We start from the raw sequence: 19,066 nt of genomic DNA, 5'->3' as shown, positions 1-19,066 counted from the left end.
AATATATTTTAAAAAGCCTTCCCAAATCAGCCCTGTGCTCTTAGCAGCTCACCAAACCCTTTATGTTTATCTCCTATTATATTTTTATTAAACCTTTTAAACTTTACCAAAACAATAAAACATGTTTTTCACAAAAAGGCTGATTTTTTTCCATGTTTTTCCCAATCATCCCTGGAATTCTGGGCTGTTCCAGTGCAGATTTGGGGTGTCCAGTGACTGATTTTAGTGATTTTTGGGTGGATTTTTTTGGCTATTCTTGTGTGGATTTTTAAGGAGTTCTTCCCTGAAATCCTTGGAATTTTTTGGGTGTTCAATGCAGCTTCAAGGACATTTCTGAGATGTTCCCAGAGAGGCTTTCCCAGTGTTCCCAGTGTTCCCAGTGTTCCCAGAGAGGCTGATCCCAGTGTTCCCAGTGATCCCAGTGCTCCCAGTGCTCCCAGTGTTCCCAGTGTTCCCAGTGTTCCCAGTGTTCCCAGTGCTCCCAGTGCTCCCAGAGAGTGTTCCCAGTGATCCCAGTGTTCCCAGTGCTCCCAGTGCTCCCAGTGCTCTCAGTGCTCCCAGTAATGCTGTTCCCAGTGTTCCCAGTGTTCCCAGTAAAGCTGCTCTCAGTGTTCCCAGTGTTCCCAGTGCTCCCAGTGCTCCCAGTGTTCACAGTGATGCTGATCCCAGTGCTCCCAGTGTTCCCAGAGAGGGTTTCCCAGTGTTCCCAGTGAAGCTGTTCCCAGTGTTCCCAGTGCTCCCAGAGAGGGTTTCCCAGTGCTCCCAGTGCTCCCAGTGCTCCCAGTGTTCCCAGTGATGCTGTTCTCAGTGTTCCCAGTATTCCCAGTGTTCCCAGAGAGGCTTTCCCAGTGCTCCCAGTGTTCCCAGTATTCCCAGTACTCCCAGTGTTCCCAGTGTTCCCAGTGTTCCCAGTGAAGCTGTTCCCAGTGCTCCCAGTGTTCCCAGTGTTCCCAGTGTTCCCAGTGTTCCCAGAGAGGCTTTCCCAGTGTTCCCAGTGTTCCCAGTGCTCCCAGAGAGGCTGTTCCCGGTGCTCCCAGTGTTCCCAGTGTTCCCAGTGATGCTGGTCCCAGTGTGTTGCAGTTTGGAGGACAGGTGTCTGCTGAGAAAGGCAGGAGCTTCTCTTTGAAATGGAGAATGTAAACCCCCCCTCCAAATTATTATCATTTTGAAATCAAGGGGCTCTCAGGCAGAGATATGGGAATAGGAATAACAGTTCTTTACTAGGGAAATTAAAATAGAAATACAGCACTACAAAGAACAAACCCCAAACCCTGACACAGTCAGAGCACAGCCTGACACCCGTCAGGCAGGGTGTTGGCAGCAGTCCCATCCCATGGTGGCTGCATCCTCCTGCAGTGACAGATGTGGCTCAGCTGGAGCAGTGCTCCTGTACAAGGTGCAGTTTCCCTCCGGGGCTCCAGTGGGGATGTGGAGGCAGCAATCAGTGAGCCTTGTCCTTTTTCCTTATTTTTTCCCCTTTTTCCTTATTTCTTCTGCATGGTTTGAGAAAGTCCTGGGTTTTTTTTTTTTTTTTTCCCTGATCTGTGCAGAGAGGAAATCAGAGGAGCATGGGCAGCTCAGCCTGAGGATTTTCTCCTCATTGCCTCCCTGAGCACAGTGAGGGAGAAATGATGGCTCCAAAGCCTGGGGATGGACGGGGTTCGTTCATCCAGAGTGCACCCAAAGGTTCTCTGGGATTTATAAAAACTGGGAATGGGGGTTCAGAGCTCCTGTGTGCACCCAAAGGTTCCCTGTGATTTATAAAAACTGAGAATGGGGCTCAGAGCCTCCTGGGATTTATAAACCCTGGAAATGGGGCTCAGAGCCTCCTGTGTGCACCCCTGTGATTTATAAACCTGGGAATGGGGGTTCAGAACCTCCTGTGTGCCCCCAAAAGATTCACTGTGATTTATAAACCCTGGAAAAGGAGCTCAGAGCCTCCTGTGTGCACCCAAAGGTTCCCTGTGATTTATAAACTTGGAAATGGGGGCTCAGAGCCTCCTGTGATTTATAAAACCTGGGAATGGGGTTCAGAGCCTCCTGGGATTTAAAAATCCTGGAAAAGGGGCTCAGAGCCTCCTGTGTGCACCCAAAGTTTCCCTATGATTTATAAACTTGGAAATGGGGGCTCAGAGCCTCCTGTGTGTCCCCAAAGGTTCCCTGTAATCTATAAACCTGGGAATGGGGGTTCAGAACCTCCTGTGATTTATAAACCCTGGAAAAGGGGCTCAGAGCCTCCTGTGTGCCCCCAAAATATTAACTGTGATTTATAAACCCTGGAAAAGGGGCTCAGAACCTCCTGTGTGCCCCCTGTGATTTATAAACCCTGAAAAAGGGGCTCAGAGCCTCCTGTGTGCACCTAAAAGATTCACTGTGATTTATAAACCCTAAAACTCGAGCTGCTCCCCAGTTTTGCCCCATCCCAGCTGTGTCTGTGCCCCATTCCCACCCTGCTCCTGGCTCAGAGGTGCCTCCTTCACAAGCCACCAATCCATCAGGGTGACAAATGCCCGTGGCAGCGTGGGTATTGATTAAAATCCATCCCAGTTCCCCTTTCTGAAACCTTCCCAATGGTTATTGACCTCCCCTGGCAGCCTGGGATCTGTGCTTGGCTTTTCTGAACGGGGATTTATGGACCCAGAGCTGCAGAGAAATAAATGAAATAATTCCTGCTGTATGGGGGAGTGCCTGCCCTGCTCCTGCAATCAGGAATTTTCACTTTTCAGGCCCAAAATCCACCTGGTGTTTGCTGCCCTTTGCTTCTTGGGTTTACTTGTAGGGAACCCAGTGAATGAAGCACCCAGGGCAGGTTATTGTGGATATAAAACATCAGGATTCCCAATTCCTGAAGCACCCAGAGCAGGTTATTGTGGATATAAAACATCAGGATTCCAATTCCTGATCCTTCAGGGATGTTTTCCATGGCTCTGGGTGAGCTGTGCAGTGCCCAGGGGCTCTGGAGGTGCAGCCAGAATTTAATTCCAGGGGGATTTGTTCATCCAGGGAGGTTTTTTGTGGTTTTTTTTCCCAAATGGAGCCTGAGTTCGCTGCTCTGTTATCAGGAGGTTTCATTTCCTGGCTGCACCTCACAGTCTGTGAATGCTGCAGCTGGGTGAAATAAATTCCTCAGGAACTCCTCTCCTGATTCCTGCCCTGCAAGAGAATAAATACAGGTCCAAAAGAGCCCAAGCTGCTTTGGGATTTCCACTTTGATTCAGGATTTTCACTTTGATTTGGGATTTTTCACTTTGATTTGGGATTTTTCACTGATTTAGGATTTCCACTTTGATTTGGGATTTTGATTTTGATTTGGGATTTTGACTTTGATTTGTGATTTTCCCTTTGATTTGGAATTTTCACTGATTTGTGATTTTCACTTTGATTTATGATTTCCACTTTGATTTGGGATTTTTCACTGATCTGTGATTTTCACTTTGATTTGGGATTTTCACTTTGATTTAGGATTTCCACTTTGATTTGTGATTTTGACTTTGATTTGTGATTTTCACTTGGATTTGGGGCTGTGCCTGGTGCCAGTTTGGGTGCTGGAGCCCCCCTGGCTCTGCTTCCTCAGCTTGGGGTGCAGAGGGGTTTGGGGGGCACTTGGGGCTGTGCTTGAATTCCCTGAAAGCCCCTGGGGGCTTGGCAGGGCTGCACAAGGGGCTGGGAATGCAGGGATTTCCCTCTGCCCTGGGAAAATGGAAAATTCCCATCTTGGCTGGGATTTGGGCTGAGGATCCCTCCCTGGAGCTGGGTTCCTTTTCCTCCTGGAGTATCTGGGATCCTTTTTCTTTTTCTAGGAACTGGGATCCTTTTTCCTTTTCTGTGATCTGGGATCCTTTTCCTCCTGCAGTATCTGGGATCTTTTTCCAGGAACTGGGGTCCCTTTTCCTTTTCCAGGATCTGGGATCCTTTTTCCTCCTGCAGTATCTGGGATATTTTTCCCCTTTTTCCAGGATCTGGGATCCTTTTCCCAGGATCTGGGATTCTTTTCCCTTTTCCAGGATCTGGGTTCTTTTTTCAAGAACTAGGATCCTTTTTCCTCTCTTCTGCAGTATCTGGGATCCCTTTTCCTTCTCCAGGATCTGGGATCCTTTTTCAGGAACTAGGATCCTTTTTCCTCTCTTCTGCAGTATCTGGGATCCTTTTTCTTTTTCTAGGAACTGGGATCCTTTTTCATTCTCCAGGAACTGAGATCCTTTTTCCTTTTCCAGGACCTGGGATCTCTTTTCCTTCTCCAGGATCTGGGATCCTTTTTCCTCCTCCAAGATCTGGGATTCCTTTTCCTTCTCCAGGAACTGAGATCCTTTTCCCAGGAACTGGGATCCTTTTTCCTTCTCCAGGATCTGGGATCCTTTTTCCTTTCCCAGGAACTGGGATCCCTTTTCCTTCTCCAGTATCTGGGATCCTTTTCCTCCTCCAAAATCTGGGATCTCCTCTCCTTCTCCAGAATCTGGGATCCTTTTTCCTCCTGCAGTATCTGGGATCCTTTTTCCTTCTCCAGGATCTGGGATCCTTTTTCAGGAACTAGGATCCTTTTTCCTCTCTTCTGCAGTATCTGGAATCCTTTTTCTTTTTCTAGGAACTGGGATCTTTTTTCCTTCTCCAGGATCTGGGATCCTTTTACCTTTTCCAGGATCTGAGATCCCTTTCCCAGGAACTGGGATCCTTTTTCCTTCTCCAGGATCTGGGATCTCTTTTCCTTCTCCAGGATCTGGGACCCTTTCCCAAGGATCTGGGATCCTTTTCCTTCTCCAGGAACTGAAATCCCTTTCCCAGGAACTGGGATCCTTTTTCCTTCTCCAGGACCTGGGATCCTTTTCCCAGGAACTGGGATAATTTTTCCAGGATCTGGGATACTTTTTCCTTCTCTAGGATCTGGGATCCTTTTCCTCCTCCAAAATCTGGGATCTCCTCTCCCTCTCCAGGATCTGAGATCTCTTTTCCTTCTCCAGGAACTGGGATCCCTTCTCCAGGTTCTGGGATCCTTTTCCAGGATCTGGGATCCTTTTTCAGAATCTGGGATCTTTTCCCCTCCTCCAGGATCTGGGATCCCTTTTCCTTTTCCAGAATCTGGGATCCTTTCCCCAGGATCTGGGATCCCTTTTCCTTCTCCAGGATCTGGGATCCTTTTCCAGGATCTGGGATCCCTTTTCCTCCTCCAGGATCTGGGATCCTTTTCCTCCTCCAGGATCTGGGATCCTTTTCCAGGATCTGGGATCCCTTTTCCTTTTCCAGGATCTGGGATCCTTTTCCTCCTCCCCTCTCCCTGAGTGCTGCTCTGATGAGCTTTGTGCTGTCATTTCCTCCCCCCAGGTTTCCATCCCCACACATTTTCCCTGCAGTTCCCCCTGTCCTGAGCTCGTTGCTCATGTTGCACACGTGGTATATGGCACAGGATGATGGAAAATGCCTTTTCCCCAAAATCAATGCTCCAGCTCCTCCCCACAGGAAGCTCTCCCAGATACAAATATTGATTGTTGAGCTAAAAGCCTTGTTTGGATCATAATTGCCCTTTAAATCAGTGGGGTTGGGGGGTTTGCACCTTAATTGTTCTTTAATTCAGTGGGGCTGGAGGTTTAGAGTCTAAATATTGATAAAATTGGTGGGGCTGGGGGTTTAGAGTCTAATTATTCATAAAATCAGTGAGGCTGGGGGATTTTCACTCCAGTTATTCTGTATTTCAATGGGGCTGGGGGGTTTGCACTGAAATTATTCTTTATTTTAGTGGGGCTCATGGATTTGTGCTCAAATTGCTCTTAAATCAGTGGGGCTGGGAGGTTTTGAGGGTTGAGGGGTTTGCACTGAAATTATTCTTTATTTTAGTGGGACTCATGGATTTGCACTGAAATTATTCTTTAATTCAGTGGGGTTGAGGGGTTTGCACTGACATTATTCTTTATTTTAGTGGGGCTCACGGATTTGTGTTCAAATTCCTCTTTAATTCAGTGGGGCTGGAGGGTTTAGAGTCTAATTATTCTTCATTTTAGTAGACCTCATGGATTTGTGCTGGAATTGCTCTTTAATTCAATGGGGTTGGGTTTACACTGAAATTCCTCATTAATTCAGTGAAGCTGGGGAGTTTTCACTGAAATTATTCTGTATTTTAGTGGGGCTCATGGATTTGTGCTCAAATTCCTCTTTATTTCAGTGGGGCTGGGAGTTTTTCACTCCAATTATTCTTATTTTAGTGAGGTTCATGGATTTGCACTGAAATTCCTCTTTATTTCAGTGGGGCTGGGAGGTTTGCACTGAAATTACTCTTTATTGTAGTGGGGCTCATGGATTTGTGCTCAAATTGCTCCTAAATCAGTGGGGCTGGGAGGTTTGCACTGAAATTCCATCACATTTTTATTTTTATTTGCTTTTTATTTTGAAGTTTACTTTGATTTTTATTTTATTTTTTTTTTTAAACTTCTACTTTTACACTCACTTTTACTTTTATCTGATTTTGGTTTTTATTTTTATTTTGACTTCTATTTTTCTTTGGATTGTGATTTTATTTTTATTATGGTTTTAAATTTTTTACTTTATTTTTTACTTTGATTTTTACTTTTTTTAACTTCTACTTTTACACTCGCTTTTACTTTTATCTGATTTTGGTTTTTATTTTTATTTTGACTTTTCTTTTTCTTTGGATTCTGATTTTATTTTTATTTTTATTTTGTTTATTATTATTATTATTATAATTATTTACTTTTTCACTTTGATTTTCACTTTGATTTTAATTTTTATTTTGATTTTTTTTTATCTTTTCCAAGCCCTGCTGCCTTCTCATCTCTCCTGGCAGCTCCCAGCTTTATCTGTGGCTGTGTTATCTGCCAGGCCCAGAGCTCAGCAGCTCCCTGGGCCTCAGCTTCACCTCCTGGGTGATGCTCAACAACAAAACTCCAGCGCAGGGGCCTCTGGAGAGGGGGAGCAAAGCTGGGATTGCTTCCCTTCAAAGCTGGCAGCAGATGGTGTGAGTGCCTGCCAGGGGGGGCTGAATTCCCAATTAAGTGTAATTAAACCAGGGCTCATTTATTTATCTGGCATCCCTTTGAAGCAGGGCTGGGCCCTGGAGCCTCCCCTGCTGCTGGGATTTCACACTGATCCTGGAAATCTTTGTGGGGCTTTTTCCAGCCTGGAATTGCTGTCCAGGGTGGGGTCCCAGGGAGGGGCAGTTTGGGGAATTGTTTTGGTTTTGGTTTGAAATGGGGCTGGGATAAGGAGAAATTCACTGGAGTGGGTGAATTTAAAGGTCTTTTCTAAAGGTCTTTTCCATCCCTGACCTCATCCAATCCCTGATCCCATCCCTGTTCCCATCCAACACCTGATCCCATCCCATCCCTTTTCCCATCTCTGATCTCATCCCTGATCTCATCCCATCCCTGATCCCATCCAACACCTGTTCCCATCCCATCCCATCCCAGTTCCCATCCCTGTTCCCATCCCTGATCCCATCCCTGTTCCCATCCAACACCTGATCCCATCCCATCCCATCCCAGTTCCCATCCCTGTTCCCATCCCTGATCTCATCCCTGATTTCATCCAATCCCTGATCCCATCCCATCCCATCCCTGTTCCCATCCAACACCTGATCCCATCCCATCCCTTTTCCCATCCCTGTTCCCATCCCTGATTTCATCCAATCCCAGTTCCCATCCCAGTTCCCATCCCTGATCCCATCCCTGATCCCTGTTCCCATCCCATCCCATCCCTGTTCCCATCCCAGTTCCCACCCCATCCCATCCCATCCCATCCCATCCCTGTTCCCATCTCAGTTCCCATCCCTGATCCCATCCCATCCCTGATCCCATCCCATCCCTGATCCCATCCCATCCCATCCCATCCCATCCCATCCCATCCCATCCCCTCCTTTTCCGTGTGCATCTTTCCCAGAGGGCACTGCTGCTGTGCCCAGGGTGTCACATCCCAGAATTTCCTGCTGCTTTTGTTCTGCTTTGGGATTGTCAGACCCCCCATGTCCTGTGTGCTGAGCTTGGGGGTTTTCCATGGATTCATCCCTGATGGAAACACCACGAGGATTTTTTCCCACCTGGGCTCAGGGACATCCCTTGGCTTTGGATGCTGAGGAGGAAAAAGAGCCCAGGGGTGGCTCAGATCCTGGATTTTATGGATTGGATTTTGGGATGGAGTTTGCTGCCCTCCCCCAGCTCCAGCCATGGGTTTGGGGTTTGGGGTTGGTGTGAGGATGGTTTGTGTCCCCTCTGTGGGGACAGATGTGTCCAACCCCTGGAAAGGGGTGAGGGAATTCTGGATTCCTGGAGCCACAGCCAGCTCCTGCTCCTGCCACAGACAGCAGTTCTCATTTCAGAGCTGCTCATCCCTGATCCATAAATCAGAGTTTATGGAAGCAAAAATCCCAGTCCCTGAGGCTGAGCCTTCCCAAATCCTCCCTCTGGCCACGTCACTGCCAGCCCTGGCTGTGCTGGGCTGCTTTTATCCCTAAAATAGGAACAGGGAACATGGAGCAGGGCTGGGGGAGCTGCTCTGGGAATTAAAGCTGCCAGGAATGGGGAAGTGTCTCCTGCTCAGCCAGCAGGGCTCTCCTCCCATCCATTCCCCTCCCTGGGGGATTTTCCTGCTGCAGGTTTCTCCTTGTGGGGTTTGTTGGGATCCAGCCCCTCTGGGGGGATCCAGGCTGCTCAGTTATCCCGTGGGAGGGATGTGGTTTCCCTCTGAACCCCAGTTTGTGTGCAGAAATCCCGTTGTTCTGCTGGAATTTGGATCAAGGGGGTACCCCCAGGGTGTCCCAATCCCTCCCTGCCTGATGATGGATTGTGCTCCTGGAAGCAGCTCCTGCTTGGGTAATTCCTGGAAAACACAAATCCAACCTGTTTGTCCCTGCAGAGGGAGCTGCCATTGATTCTGTGACTCCAAGGGCTGGGAACAAAGGAGCACTTTATTTATTTTCCTCAGAAATCGATTCCTTGTTTTATTTTTCCAGCTCTGAGAGAGGCCCCTTTTCCCAGGTGTGTGCTCAGCCCCAGGGTGGGAGCTTGGTGCTGGCTGTGGGGTGAGGATGGCACCTCCAGATGTGTCTCCAGATGTGGATTTATCCCAGAGCAGCAAATGCCACCTGGGACTGGAGGAATTCCTTCTAGGAACTGGCCTGGTGTGCAGGGAGGAGTTCTGAGCTGCCAGAGGGTGGGGATGGGTGGGATTTGGGAAGGAATTCCTGCCTAGGAAGGTGGAGAGGGGCTGGAAAAGGATTCCCAGAGATGCTGTGGCTGCCCCTGCATCCCTGGAATGTCCAAGGATGAGCAGCCTGGGACAGTGGGAGGTGTCCCTGTGGAACTGGATGAGTTTTGAGATCCTTTCCCACCCAAACCATTCCATAATTATGGGCACCACTCCACTGGGCACTTCCATCTCTGCTTAAAGCTGTGGGATCTAATGCTTTCTTCATTTATTTTCATTTTTAATTTAAACTGATGTGCAAAGAGAGTTTTTCCAGCTGAAGCCACAGTGTCCTTTGGGAATGAAAGGAGCAGCAGGTGACTTTGGATAGTGGGAATGGCAGGGGGAAAGAGTGAGAGGAATTGTGGAGAGCAAGAATTGAGCTCCCTCTGTCCCTGGTTTGGAAGAGCTGGAAGGAAATGGTGAAATCCAAGTGGGATTTCTATTCTGAGATCCCAACATCTGTGTTTGTGCTGGTGGCTGCTCCTGGAGCCCAAATTCCTGCTCTGGGAGTTCCACACTCCAGCTCCAGGGAAAGGTGCAGGGAAGAGGAGCTGGGAATGAGGTGGCAATAAATGGATTAAATCAGGAGTGTGGGGGGAATGCAGGAACCTCCCTGGGATAATATTGCTGTGGGAATGGGGACAGGATCCTGGGGGATTGGGGACAGGAATGGGGACAGGATCCTGGGGGATTGGGGACAGGAATGGGGACAGGATCCTGTGGGATTGGGGACAGGAATGGGGACAGGATCCTGTGGGATTGGGGACAGGAATTTGGGACAGGATCCTGTGGGATTGGGGACAGGAATTTGGGACAGGATCCTGTGGGATTGGGGACAGGAATTGGGGACAGGATCCCGGGGGAATGGCAGGGAAGGCTCTGCCATCCCCTGGGGCTGCTCAGGGATCAGCACCAGCCCCATCCCAGCCTGGTTCCTGGGCAGCTCTGATGAAATCCCACTTTTCCTTCAAGTGGGGATGAGCGTGGCTATTTTATTTTCCCTCAGAGCCTGTGTCTGATCCTCTCCCATCGAGAGCTGCTCCCTGCCAAGGCTGCCAGACACCAGCGTGGCTCAGCCCTGGCAAATGAAGTGATTCAATTAACTGGGATGTGTCAAATCTCAGCATCAAACCATTCAGCCAAGCTCTTCCTGTGCTGGAACTCCTGCAGGAGCTCTTGGAAGGGAGCAGGAATTGGTTTGCTTCACAGGACCTGCTGCATGCAGCCACACTGAGCGAGTGCTGCCGCTCCTGCCCCTGGAATTAATCCCCAAACTCGGAGCTGTGGGGTCAGGGAGGCTCTGGGAATTAATCCTGGCTGCTGGCACACGTGTTGTCACCACGTGTCACCTCTGGCACCTTGGTCCAGCCCTGGTGGCACTGTGAGCTCCTGTGCCCTGCCAGGGAAATCTCCCCCACCCAGGGGGGACCGGGGGGTGCTGGAACCTTCTGGGGCTCTTTGGGGGCTGGAATGTTCCTGGAGTGATGGTTGAGCTGGGATTGGGGTGTTGGGCTCCAAGTGACATGCAGGAGGAATTTCAGTGTTGGGTTCTTGCTGATGTTTGGGGTGGAATTTGGGGGTCAAGCTCTGAGTGATTTTTGAGCTGAGATTTTGGTATTGTGCTCCAAATGCCATGCAGGAGGAATTTGGGTGTTTGGCTCTGAGTGATTTTTTGAGCTGGGATTTGGGTGCTGTACTCTGGGTGAGGTTTGAGAAGGGATTTGGGTGATTTTTAAGGTGAGATTTGGATGCTGTGCTCTGGGTGATTTTTGGGGTGGGATTTGGGTGATTTTTGGGGTGGGATGTGGGTGCTGTGCTCCAAGTGCCATCCAGGAGGAATTTGGGTGCTGAACTCCTTGTGTTGGGTGACTGGGAGCCCAGTTTGGTGCAGGAGGGAGCTGATGCTCCAGCACCCTCCAAGTTCCATCCAGATCCCAGGAAAAATCCATGGGAGCAGGTGGGAATCAATCCTGCAGAAGGGAACAGCCTTTGCTGAGCCTGTTTTTCTTCCTCTGAAAACCCCAGCACAGGCAGGCACCTCTTGGATGTGCCAGAAATTTGGAAAATGAGTTTATTCCATGTGGGAGCCAGGGCTGGGCCAGCAGGATGGGGCTGGGGGTGCAAACCCTGCACAGGGGGCTCCTGACTGCCCCAATCCCACTGAATCCCTGAGCATGGGAATTCCACTGAATCCCTGAGCATGGGAATTCCAATGAATCCTGGGACATGGGAATTCCACTGAATCCCTGAGCATGGGAATTCCACTGAACTCTGGAGCATAGGAATTCCACTGAATCCCTGAGCATGGGAATTCCCACTGAATTCCTGGAGCATGGGAATTCCCAGTAAATCCCTGAGCATGGGAATTCCCACTGAATTTTGGAGCATTTAAATTCCCACTGAATTTTGGAGTTTGGGAATTCCCACTGAATTTTGGAGCATTTAAATTCCCACTGAATCCCTGAGCATGGGAATTCTCACTGAATTTTGGAGCATGGGAATTCCCAGTAAATCCCTGAGCATGGAAATTCTGACTGAATTTTGGAGCATGGGAATTCCCACTGAATCCCTTGAGTATGGGAATTCCCACTGAATTTTGGAGCATGGGAATTCCACTGAATTCTGGAGCATTTAAATTCCCACTGAATTTTGGAGCATGGGAATTCCCACTGAATTCCTGGAACATTTAAATTCCCACTGAATCCCTGGAGCCTGTGCTCTTTACTCAAGCACCCTGAGCCTTCCTAACAATAAATAAAAGCTATTTTTAAAAACAGAAATCCTGATTTTGACCATAGTTGGGCATCTCCTCTTTCCCAGCATTTTTGTGGCGTGACTTTGAACCTCCCAAGAATTTGGGATCTCCCATTTTTGGGGGCTCACTCCTTTTGGCTTTTCCCTGGAAGTTTTATTTGCAGTTCAGGTGGGATCCCAGGATTTCACCTGGCTGGGGTGCAGCTTTCCCTGTGCCACCCCCCAGGATGTGCTGTGCTTAATTACTGGAGTTAATTAGAATGGTTTTGTGGGGGTGGGAGAGGAGAGCAGCAGATGCTCCCTAACACCCATCTGCTCCTCAGCATCCCTTCTGTGCTCCCTGCAATTCCTGCTGCTCTGGGAAAGGGAGGAGGAGCAGGATTTGGGGAGGAGAATGAGGATTTGGGGAGGAGAACGAGGATTTGGGGAGGAAATGTCAGCAGGGAAAGGTTTGGGGTGCTGGGGGCACTCAGGGCTACAGAATTCCTTGGAAAAAGCCTTTAAATAAAAAGGAAAGATGATGAAAGACATGGCTGGAATCCTTGGAAAATGCCTTTTAAAAATAGGGAAATATGAGGGAGAACATGAGTGGAATCCTTGGAAAAAGCTTTTAAAACAGGGAATGCAGAGGGAACAAATGGCTGGCAGGAATTCTTGGAAAAAGCCTTTAAAAAACAGGAAAAGCTGAGGAAAGACAGGAATTGAATCTTTGGAAAGGCTTTTAAATAACAGGGAAATATAAAGGAGAACATGAGTGGAATCCTTGGAAAAAACCTTAAAAAACCAGAAAAAGCTGAGGGAAGACATGAATTGAATCTTTGGAAAAAGCCTTTAAATAACAGGGAAAGATGAGGGAAGGAACACTTGGAAAAATAATTTAAAACAGAATAAGCTGAGGGAAGACAGGAGTGGAATCCTTGGGAAAAGCTTTAAAAACAGGAAAAGCTGAGGGAACAAATGGCTGGCAGGAATTCTTGGAAAAATCCTATAAAATAGGAAAAGCTGAGGGAACAAATGGCTGGAATAGAATTTCCCATTTCTTTGGGGAATTTTCCCCATTTCTTTGGGGAATTTTTCCCATTTCTTTGGGAATTTTCCCATTTCTTTGAGAATTTTCCCATTTCTTTGGGAATTTTCCATTTCTTTGGGAATTTTCCCATTTCTGTGAGGAAATTTTCCATTTCTTTGGGGAATCTCCCATTTCTTTGAGGAAATCTCCCATTTCTTTGGGGAATTTTCCCATTTCTTTGGGGAATTTTCCCATTTCTTTGAGGAATTTTCCCATTTCTTTGCAGAATTTTCCATTTCTTTGAGGAAATTTTCCATTTCTTTGAGGAAATTTCCCATTTCTTTGGGGAAGAGGTTGCTCTGCTGCTCCCTCCAGGTGTTGGCTGAGCTCTGAGCTGCTGGAATTGAAATGACACAACACAAGAACATTTCCAGCCTTTTCTGCCTCTCCCCACGTTCATCAACACCGAATAATTCCCACAAACTGCAGCAGCTAATTAGGATTTTAATCAGCCTGTGCCTTGCCTCTCCTCCCCTTCTGCCACACCTCAGAGATGGGAGCTTTTTATAGGATATATATATATATATAAAATTTATTGGGATCATTTATAGGATATATATATCATTTATTGGGATCATTGGTAAGATATATATTATTTATAATTTCTAGGAGATATATATATCATTTATTGGGATCATTTTTAGGATATATATATAACTTATTGGGATTATTTATAGGATATATATAATCTTTTTTTTGGATAATTTTTTTGGATAATTTATAGGATATATATGTATAATTATCATTTATTGGGATCATTTGTGGGATATATATATCATTTATAGGGATCATTTATAGGATACATATATAATTTATTGGGATCATTTATAGGTTATATATAATCATTTATTGGGATCATTTATAGGATATATATCAATATAATTTATTGGTTTATAGGATACATATCTTATTTATTGGGATCATTTATGGAATGTATATATAATTTATTGGGTTCATTTGTAGGATATATAATTTATTGGGATCATTGATAAGATATATATATCATTTATAGGGATCATTTACAGGATATATAGATATAATTTATAGGGATCATTTACAGGAGATACATATAACTTATAGGGATCATTTATAGGAGATATATATAACTTATAGGGATCATTTGTAGGATATATATAATTTATTGGGATCATTTATAGGATATATATATAATTTACTGGGGTCATTGATAAGATATATATATATCATTTATAGGATATATTTATATATGTAATTTATTGGGATCATTTATAGGATATATATATATATAATTGATGTTGAAGTGCTGTGGGATATTGGGAGATCTTTGTTGGATTTGGGAGATGCTGGGTGCTGTGGGGAAGGATCCTGTGCCACAGGGGACCAGCCCTGCTGCCCCCAGAGCTCTGTGCAGCTAAGCCAGGACTAAACCAGCTCCTAAACCCCTGAGAGGGGCTGTGAGGGACACCTGGGAGCGCTCTGAGTGCAGGGGTTAGGACAGCTTAAAGCCAGGCCTAACTGGGGAGGAGGAGAGGTGGAAAACCAGGGAGCTGCAGGGCTCTGAGTGCAGGGATTAGGACAGCTTAAAGCCAGGCTTAAACAGGGAGGAGGAGCAGGTGGAAAACCAGGGAGCTGCAGGGCTCTGAGTGCAGGGGTTAGGACAGCTTAAAGCCAGGCTTAAAGCCAGGGTCCCTGGAAAACCAAGGAGCTGCAGGGCTCTGAGTGCAGGGATTAGGACAGTTTAAAGCCAGGCCTAACTGGGAAGGAGGAGCAGGTGCAAACCCAGGGAGCTGCAGGGCTCTGAGTGCAGGGGTTAGGACACCTGAAAGCCAGGCCTAACTGGGGAGGAGGAGCAGGTGCAAACCCAGGGAGTGCAGGGCTTGGGGAGCTGAGGGAGTGCAGCTTTGAGCCCAGAGTCAACAGAGCCTGGCTGTGTTTGTGCACCAGCGCTGAGCTCACGGCTTGTGCAAACAGTTTTCATTAAGAAATAATCAAAACTAAAAAGCCATTTCACATGCTGATAAGGAGCCAGTCGGTTTTTTCACTTGAGCAGCAGTTTAAGCCACGCTCAAAGCCATTTATCTTTTCTCCAGCTCTGGCTGCAGAGGATATGAAAAATGCAGCAGGCTGCACACATGTAATTAAACTTTTGGCAGAATCTTTGCCCCGCAGCTTTACTGAGAAATTCAATAATGATAAATCGAGTGGAATATCTAAAGGACTTTTTGTGAACACGATTTAAAATAATGTCTGTGGCACGGGGAGTTATTTAGCACCTAATTGTCTTGGCACGGTTCGGGAGCAGCCTGGGTGCTGTCAGCTCTTCTTTAAGCCCAGCCCTTGTTCTGCTCTTATCTCCTCTCCAGTTTGCCATTGAGGCTTTGCCAAGCCCGTGCTTGTCCCTAATGAGTGTTTTGTTCCCCCAGCCCCGCGTTTCCAGCTGGGGATGCTCCTGCCTGGGAGGCTGTCCCTGCTCTGTAATTATCCTTCCCTTCTCCCTTCCCTTTTGATCCCCTTTTCCAGCAGCATTTGGGAGCAGAGCCCATCCCTCCAGCAGGCTCTGGGTGATTTTGCTCTGAAAACGATGCTGGGGATTGTGTCCCTGCTTTTGGTGTTGCTGTCTTTATCCCTGGCTAATCCAGGGATCATTTACAGGAGATAACACACATATATCATTAATAGGGATCATTTCTAGGGATAATTCATAGGATATATACACATAAATATAATTTATAGGGATCATTTATAGGGATCATTTATGGGAGATATACACATAAATATAATTTATAGGGATCATTTCTAGGATATATACACATATATAATTTACAGGGATCATTTACAGGGATCATTTATAGGGATCATTTCTAGGAGATATACACATATATATCATTTCTAGGGATCATTTCTAGGGATCATTTATAGGATATATATACATAAATATCATTTCTAGGGATCATTTATAGGATATATATACATAAATATAATTTATAGGGATCATTTCTAGGATATATACACATATAGATCATTTATAGGGATCATTTCTAGGGATCATTTCTAGGATATATACACATAAATATCATTTCTAGGGATCATTTCTAGGGATCATTGATAGGGATCATTTCTAGGGATCATTTCTAGGATATATATACATATATATAATTTCTAGGGATCATTTCTAGGATATATACACATAAATATCATTTCTAGGGATCATTTCTAGGATATATACACATATATATCATTTATAGGGATCATTTATAGGGATCATTTACAGGGATAATTTACAGGGATAATTTATAGGATATATACACATATATATCATTTCTAGGGATCATTTCTAGGATATATACACATATATATCATTTATAGGGATCATTTACAGGAGAGGTGATTGATTCTGTGTTCAGGCTGTGCCTCCAGCCCCTCCTCAGCACTTTCCCTGGAAAAGCTTTTTAATTCTTTTTAATTTTCCTCACCCCCTGGCATTCCCCCCATCCTTTGTCACCACTGGCTTTGGGGGGGAGGTTTCAGATCTCCTCAGAAAAAGCAATTTTTCATCGTTTTTCCCCCAACAGGACCAAGCAAACTAATAAAAAATAACACATAAAATGTAAAACAATCATTAATGAGGTCTCTGACAGAAGTGAGCTGGGCCTGAGCACCTGAGGGGGTGGCAGCGAAGTGACAGAGCTGGGCTGGGCTTTGCTTTTTGTTGGTTGGCTTCAAACTGAGAGAGAGAGGAGCATTAGGTGGGATTTGGGAAGGAATTCCTGCCTGGGAGGGTGGGGAGGCTCTGGAAAAGAATTCCCAGAGCAGCTCTGGCTGCCCCTGCATCCCTGCAATGTCCAAGACCAGGCTGGAGCAGCCTGGGACAGTGGGAGGTGTCCCTGCCATGGCAGGGGTGGCACTGGGGGTCCCTTCCCCATTCCAAACCATTCCAAACCATTTCATAATTCCATGAAAATCTGCCCTGGCTGTTGTGGTCACACCAGGGAGGTGACACCTGATTTGTGGTACCAGAAATCCAGAGGATGTGGATGCAGGGGAGGCTCAGGTTGGAATTTCCTGGTGGAAAGGGTGGGCAGGTGTTGGAAGGGGCTGCTCAGGGGGGTGTCACCATCCCTGGAGATGTCACTGTCCCTGGAGGTGTCACCACCTCAGCTGACCCCACTGTTTTCTGTCCCCATTCCTGGCTGACCCCGGTGTTTTGTGTCCCTGTTTTGCCTGACCCTGATGTTTTCTGTCCCCATTCCTGGCTGACCCCGGTGTTTTCTGTCCCCATTCCTGGCTGACCCCGGTGTTTTCTGTCCCCAGACAAGGCTGAGAACGGGGAGCTGTACCAGAGGAGGAGAGCAGGGGGCTCCCCCCTGCCCGAGGGCCCCCCGGCGTTCCCGGCACCGCGCGACGGAGCCGCCCCGGGCGGGAGCAGCAGCTGGAGGAGAATCGTGCTGCTGATCCTGGCAGTGACCATCCACAACATCCCTGGTGAGTCTGGGTGTCTGTCTGTCTGTCTGTGTGTCCACCCACAACATCCCTGGTGAGTCTGGGTGTCTGTCTGTGTCCCTGTGTCCCTCTCCCTGTGTGTCTGTGTGTCTGTCTGTGTGTCCCTGTGTCCATCCACAACATCCCAGGTGAGTCTGGGTGTCTGTGTGTCTGTCTGTGTGTCCGTCTGTGTGTCTGGCTGTGTTACCATCCACAACATCCCTGGTGAGTCTGTCTGTCTGTCTGTCTGTGTGTGTCCATCCACAACATCCCAGGTGAGTCTCTGTGTCTGTCTGTGTGTCCGTCCACAATGTCCCAGGTGAGTCTGTGTGTCTGTCCCTGTGTGTCTGTGTGTCTGTCTGTGTGTCCCTGTGTCCGTCTGTGTCCCTGTGTGTCTGTCTGTGTGTCCATCCACAACATCCCGGGTGAGTCTGGGTGTCTGTCTGTGTGTCTGTGTGTCTGTCTGTCTGTGTGTCTGTGTGACCACCCACAACATCCCAGGTGAGTCTGTTTGTCTGTCCCTGTGTCTGTGTGTCCCTGTGTCCGTCTGTGTCCCTGTGTGTCTGTCTGTGTGACCATCCACAATATCCCAGGTGAGTCTGTGTGTCTGTCTGTGTGACCCTGTGTGTCTGTCCCTGTGTGTCTGTGTGTCTGTCTGTGTGTCCATCCACAACGTCCTGGGTGAGTCCGTGTGTCTATCTGTGTGTCTGTCTGTGTGTCTGTGAGTCTCTGTGTCTGTGTGTCCATCCACAATGTCCCAGGTGAGTCTGTGTGTCTGTGTGACCATCCACAATGTTCCAGGTGAGTCCTGGGTCTGTCTGTGTCCCTGTGTGTCCCTGTGTCTGTCTGTGTGTCCGTGTGTCCATCCACAACGTCCCGGGTGAGTCTGTGTGTCTGTCTGTGTGTCCCTGTGTCTGTCCCTGTGTCTGTGTGTCCATTCACAACGTCCTGGGTGAATCCTGGGTCTGTGTGTCCGTGTGTCCCCGTGTCCCCGTGTCTGTGTGTCCCTGTGTCTGTCCCTGCCCCCAGGTCAGTCCCTGTGTCTCTGTGTCCCCATGTCTGTGTGTCTCTGTGTCCCTGTACCTGTGTGTCCCCATGTCCCTGTGTCCCCGTGTCTGTCCCTGCCCTTATGTCAGTCTGTGTGTCCCCGTGTCCCATATCCCTGTGTCCCCATGTCCCTGTGTCCGTGTATCCGTGTGTACCCTGTCCCCATGTCTGTCCCTCTCCCCATCCCTCCCCCCCGGCAGGTGGCCGTGCTGAGCTCTGGTTCCTGCTGAGCTCTGGTTCCTGCTGCAGCTCTGCAGGGCTGAGCTCTGGTTCCTGCTGAGCTCTGGTTCCTGCTGAGCTCTGGTTCCTGCTGCAGCCCTGGTTCCTGCTGCAGCTCTGGTTCCTGCTGCAGCTCTGGTTCCTGCTGAGCTCTGGTTCCTGCTGAGCTCTGGTTCCTGCTGCAGCTCTGGTTCCTGCTGCAGCTCTGGTTCCTGCTGAGCTCTGGTTCCTGCTGAGCTCTGCAGGGCTGGCACAGCCCCGGCTGGGGAGGGGCTCGGGGGGAGCTGCAGCAGCTGCAGTGTCCCTGTGCCAGCCTGGGGCAGCTGACATTCC

General features: G+C 47.8%; 1 protein-coding gene across 2 annotated transcripts in view; it reads left to right on the top strand.

Moving 5' to 3' along the window:
- The window catches only part of SLC39A11 (solute carrier family 39 member 11), a 64,326-nt gene that overhangs the window by 23,476 nt on the left and 21,784 nt on the right, over positions 1–19,066 (top strand). For both annotated transcript variants that reach the window (XM_033077035.1, XM_033077034.1), the window contains exon 6: positions 17,300–17,470. In XM_033077035.1, the coding sequence (XP_032932926.1) occupies positions 17,300–17,470 (171 nt within the window). The remainder of the gene's footprint in view (positions 1–17,299; positions 17,471–19,066) is intronic.

Source organism: Catharus ustulatus, chromosome 20, assembly GCF_009819885.2.
Source record: "Catharus ustulatus isolate bCatUst1 chromosome 20, bCatUst1.pri.v2, whole genome shotgun sequence".
Lineage (NCBI taxonomy): Eukaryota > Metazoa > Chordata > Aves > Passeriformes > Turdidae > Catharus > Catharus ustulatus.
This window is presented reverse-complemented; position numbering and strand designations above follow the sequence as displayed.